Source organism: Berghia stephanieae, chromosome 8 (genome assembly GCF_034508935.2).
Source record: "Berghia stephanieae isolate SIO BIC M18660-M18661 chromosome 8, UCSD_Bste_1.3, whole genome shotgun sequence".
Taxonomy (NCBI): domain Eukaryota; kingdom Metazoa; phylum Mollusca; class Gastropoda; order Nudibranchia; family Aeolidiidae; genus Berghia; species Berghia stephanieae.
This window is the reverse complement of record NC_088367.1, coordinates 31653409-31658408: the sequence shown is the minus strand read 5'-3', so window position 1 is coordinate 31658408 and position 5000 is coordinate 31653409. Positions and strand designations below refer to the sequence as shown.

General features: G+C 36.2%; 1 protein-coding gene across 4 annotated transcripts in view; it reads right to left on the bottom strand.

Annotated features, from left to right (window-relative positions):
* The window catches only part of LOC144978513 (uncharacterized), a 54930-nt gene that overhangs the window by 1613 nt on the left and 48317 nt on the right, over nt 1–5000 (bottom strand). For all 4 annotated transcript variants that reach the window (XM_078924684.1, XM_078924683.1, XM_078924685.1 and 1 more), the window contains 2 exons: nt 4326–4427; nt 1080–2036 (listed from right to left, as the gene is read on the bottom strand). In XM_078924684.1, the coding sequence (XP_078780810.1) occupies nt 1080–2036; nt 4326–4427 (1059 nt within the window). The remainder of the gene's footprint in view (nt 1–1079; nt 2037–4325; nt 4428–5000) is intronic.

The window sequence follows — 5000 nt, the reverse complement described above, 5'->3', positions numbered from 1 at the left end:
AAGAACTACTGATACAAAGAACTACAAATACAAAGAACTACTGATACAAAGAACTATATATACAAAGAACTACTGATACAGAGATCTACTGATACAAAGAACTACAGATACAAAGAACTACTGATACAGAGATCTACTGATACAAAGAACTACAGATACAAAGAACTACTGATACAAAGAACTATATATACAAAGAACTACAGATACAAAAAAATACTAATAAAAAGAACTACTGATACAAAGAACTACAGATACAAAGAATTACTGATAGAAAGAACTACTGATACAAAGAACTACAAATACAAAGAACTACTGATACAAAGAACTACTGATACAAATAACTACAGATACAAAGAACTACAGATTAAAAGAACTACTGATACAAAGAACTACTGATACAAAGAACAACTGATACAAATAACTACTGATACAAAGAACTAACGACACAAAGAGCTACTGATACAAAAAACTAATGATACAAAGAACTGCTGATACAAAGAACTCCTGATACAAAGAACAACTGATACAAAGAAATACTGTTACTAAGAACTACTGTCTCAAAAAAAAAAACAAACAAAAAAAAAAACAAAAAAAAACAAAAAAAAAAACAACTACGGTCACAAAAAAATCCCCCAAAAAAACTACAGATACAAAGAACTACAGATACAAAGAACGACTGATGCAAAGAACTACAGATACGACGTACAACCGATATATAGAACTACTGATACAGAGAACTACTGACACGGTACAAAGAAGTACTGAATATAAAGAACACCTGATGCAAAGAAGTATTGATACAACGTACTACCGATATAAAGAAATACTGATAAAAAGAACTACTGATACAAAGAACTCCTGATACAAAGAACTACTGCTACAAAGAACTACTGATGCAAAGAGCAACATATATTTAACGATTATATTTATTCTGTCCGACGCTGTTTTGCACAACTGTGCCCATCACCTTCATAGATGTGCAGTGATTCATAGTTCATACTGATGATGATGATGATGATGATGATGATGATGATGATGATGATGATGATGATGATGATGATGATGAATTAACTACAAACCTTGATAATCAGTGTGATGTCTCCCATAGTAAGTTCCGCTTGCTTTGATGTTTTCGTAAGATGGCGTGGAGACCACGGGTCTAGCGAAGCCGTCCAAGCTGACCGCTGTGTGCCGTGACATGCTATCCAAACTTGGTCCAGATAACTGTAATGATTCTATGGTCCCTCTCTGATAACCTTCAAGACCTGTGTTGACACTAGTTAGTGTGTCCGAGTGGTACACAGACGGTCTTATAAGCGGAGATAGGTGTTTTCTATACGGATCAATGTAGTTGTCTTGGTAAGAATTGTATGTGAGTTGTGCCGTGTAGGGATCTGTGAAAGGTGTGTGGTGGAATCGATTTTCTGTCCAATAGGTAGGCGGGGCTGGATGTGTTTGATTGACAGCAGGGCTGAAGCCAATTGTTTGGAATGGTTGTGTTTGGGCGTGGTCTTGAATAGATTGGTGGATGGATGGAGGCGGTGGTGGTGGTGGTGGTGGCGGGGGAGGAGGAGGAGGTGGTGGTTGTGGAGGAGCAGGAGCTGGGATGGAATGGGCATTTCTTGTGTTTGGAAAATTTGATGAATGGGGGTGGGGATGATGGTGGTGATGGTTGAGGTACTCTGTATACGTGTTGAAACCAAGACTGGGGATATAAGGGCAGCGGTCGTAAGATGAATAATACTTGATAGGAGAAATAGAGATATTATGATGAGGAGGGGCTATTGTTGATGGGCGGAGCAAAAATTCACTACTGGTGTTACTAAATTTATTTGACGCCGTCATCACTGACACATTTGTGGACTGGCATGTTTCATTTGGAGACGTTGTTGTGAGGCCAGGCTGGTTTAAAGCGAGGGGATGGGGTCTGAAAAAAGCGGTGCCATTGTGGTTTTCCGGGCTCAATGGTTGAGATGGACTGTCATGGCGGGCTGAATTGGTAGTAGCCTGGTTCTCTAGTACTCGGTCCTTCTCATCTGTGGGTTTGAATGGAAAGATTGAATAAAAGGAATCATGTTGGTGTCTCATGCGATACCAGCGATATCACTGCTATTATTGCGGTTCTGTTGTTATTGTTATGCTGCTGTTATTGCAGCCATAATAGAATTCAATTGTCTGATGTCACGTTCGCCCAGCAACCAGCAGCTTGGTTCTAAACAAATAAAATCAGTACTTTTTATTCTTCATGCTGGCTAGAAATTTTTCACATGTCATGTGATCAGAATGTACAATAGTGAAAACATGATCAGATTTATAATGTTTTTCTCCTCTGGGTACACTTTTATGCTCGTCGGAGAAGTATTTCATAAGGGCGTCCGCCATCGTTCCGATAGTTTAGAACCAGTTACTAAGTTACTATGCGTCTACGAGGGAAGTGACGTCACGACTGTTGAAACTTATTGGCAAAAGTCAATTGGCATTTTGACTTCTTACGATAGAATGGAAAGAGAAATAAAAATCTTTAAAAACCAAATGACAGTGTATTACAGTATAACCCCGATAAAACCAACACTTCCAGATTAGTTGATTATAAACAAGGTTGACTTCATTCATTTTCAATGAAACACATTTAGATTAACGTCAGAAATTTGAGGATCAACAATAGGTGTTGGCTTAAGCAAAAGTTGACTTTAAGAGTGTTGAGCTTATGCAGAATCTACTGTATTACAATAATCTTGTTTCACTCACAGAATAGATAGAGAAGCATAGAAATGGACAAAAATGTTAGGGTTAACTTATTAATTTATCTCATTTGAGGCCAAGTTTAGAGGAAAAGGATTCGAGTAGCAAGATTAGAGGAATTGAATAAGAGAAATAGGAATAGAGGAACAGAACTGGAGGAAGAGTATTAGAAGAAGAGGATTAGAAGAAGAGGATTTGAGGAACTGAATTAGAGAAATAGAAATAGAGGAACAATAATGGAGGAAGAGGAATAGAAGACGAGGAATGAGATTTGAGAAAACAAGAGTTGAGAAATAGTAATATTATTATTTCTCTAATTCAGTTCCTCCAATCTTGCTCCTCGTTAGAGCGAATTATTTTTAGATGAATACGACCGATAAGGGGAAAATTGTTAACGAAACAAAATTAGAGGAATGAGATTAGAGGAAAGGAACGGGATAAGAAGGGTGAGATTACAATAAAATAGCTACAGGAAGAAGATTAGAAGAGCAGGATTAGCTGAACAGGATTGGAAAATAGAATTAGAAAAAAAATAGAGCTTTTAAAAATATTGAGCTTTTATATTGCATAATATCCACTAAACGTGCTCGAAGCGCTTTACACGGGGTCCCTGTCCAACAGCAACACGTAACATGTAAAACGAGACATGACGCCTGTTAGGCGATATTATAATTTTTTTCCGGACAGATACAACGCTGTTAACGGATAGGTACTCATTTTACACCCGAGTGCGGTGAGAGAATGTGAGTAAAGAGCCCTTTTCAAGGACTCAACTATACGCCGAGCGAAGCTCGAACCCAAGACCTTCCGATCCGAAAGCGAGTGTCATACCACAATACCACGTAGCCGCACAAAAAGAGGGTAAGAGGAACAGGATTTGAGAGAATGTGAATTCTACATGCCAGCTAATCAAAATGGTACTGCTTGAAGCTCGGAGGAAAAAAATAAATAACGATAAGTATTGAATTGTAAGCTTCAATTTACTAAACGAAGACAAATTAATATTGTGGACGTTTCGGGTTTCCCCCTTTATCAACAAAATATGATTAAATGATACAGTAAAGACGAATGATGATGTGTGAATGGCGTAGTTAAAGTGAATAAACAAAAACAGTGATGGGACAGGAACTTTCCTGTCCTTATCATTGTTTTTGTTTATTTCCTGTCCCATCATTGTTTTTGTTTATTTCTTATCCCATCATCATTTTTGTTTTTTTCACCTTAACTACGAAATTCACACGTCTTCATTCATCCCTACTGTTTCATTCATCGTGTTTTGTTGATAAAGGGGAAACCCGAAATGTCCACAGTATTTGTATTCATTTAATAAATTGAAGCATACAATTCAATACGTATCTTTGTTTTTTTTTTTACATACCAGCTAAAGCCACGGGCATGATAAAGGCCTATAGAACAGTAGTTTTATTCCTGTTTTGTAGACTTAAAATGGGAAATGACATTACTCGATAACGTTGGCTAGGACGGTTGTCTATCGCAGACTACTTTCCGCCATATCAAGCAGGCCCAGCTACTAGGAGTAAAAGAGACCAGTGACAAGTTACCTATAGTGTCTTATGTCTCACCTAGCTTTGTTTCCAACTCCTCAGCTTTTCGTTTCTTGGATTTTGCGGCAAAGTGGGTGCGATTGGCGTGATTTCTTACTTTTGCACTCATTGAAATATCCTCTGAGAAAACATAATATACAAGTTACATAAATAAATACATAAGTAAATTAATAAATAAATAAACAAATAAATAAATAAACTATTTTTTTAGATTAAAAAATGTAAATAAATAAATAATAAATAAATAAATGAATATATAAAATAAATAAATAAATAAATAAATAAATAAATAAATAAATAAATAAATAAATAATTTGAAAAATAATTGAAAGCAATAAATAGCTTGTCATTGTAAGAAGTCGAGAAACAGAATCACCGAACCACCGACGCTACATATTGATAATGACGGTAACTGAGAGCTTGCTACTGCTGCTGCTGCTGCTGCTGCTGCTGATGATGATGATGATGATGATGATGATGATGATGATGATGATGATGATGATGATGATGATGATGATGATGATGAAAACGATGATAGATGTGGTAGAAGTAGCAGAGTTGATGGTCACGCACCTTGGGAAAAATAATAAATAAGAAAATAAACAAATAAGTGAATAAAAATAATTAAATAAATAAATGAATGAGTGAATGAGTAAACAGATGAATGATTAAACGAATAAATAGAAAAATAAA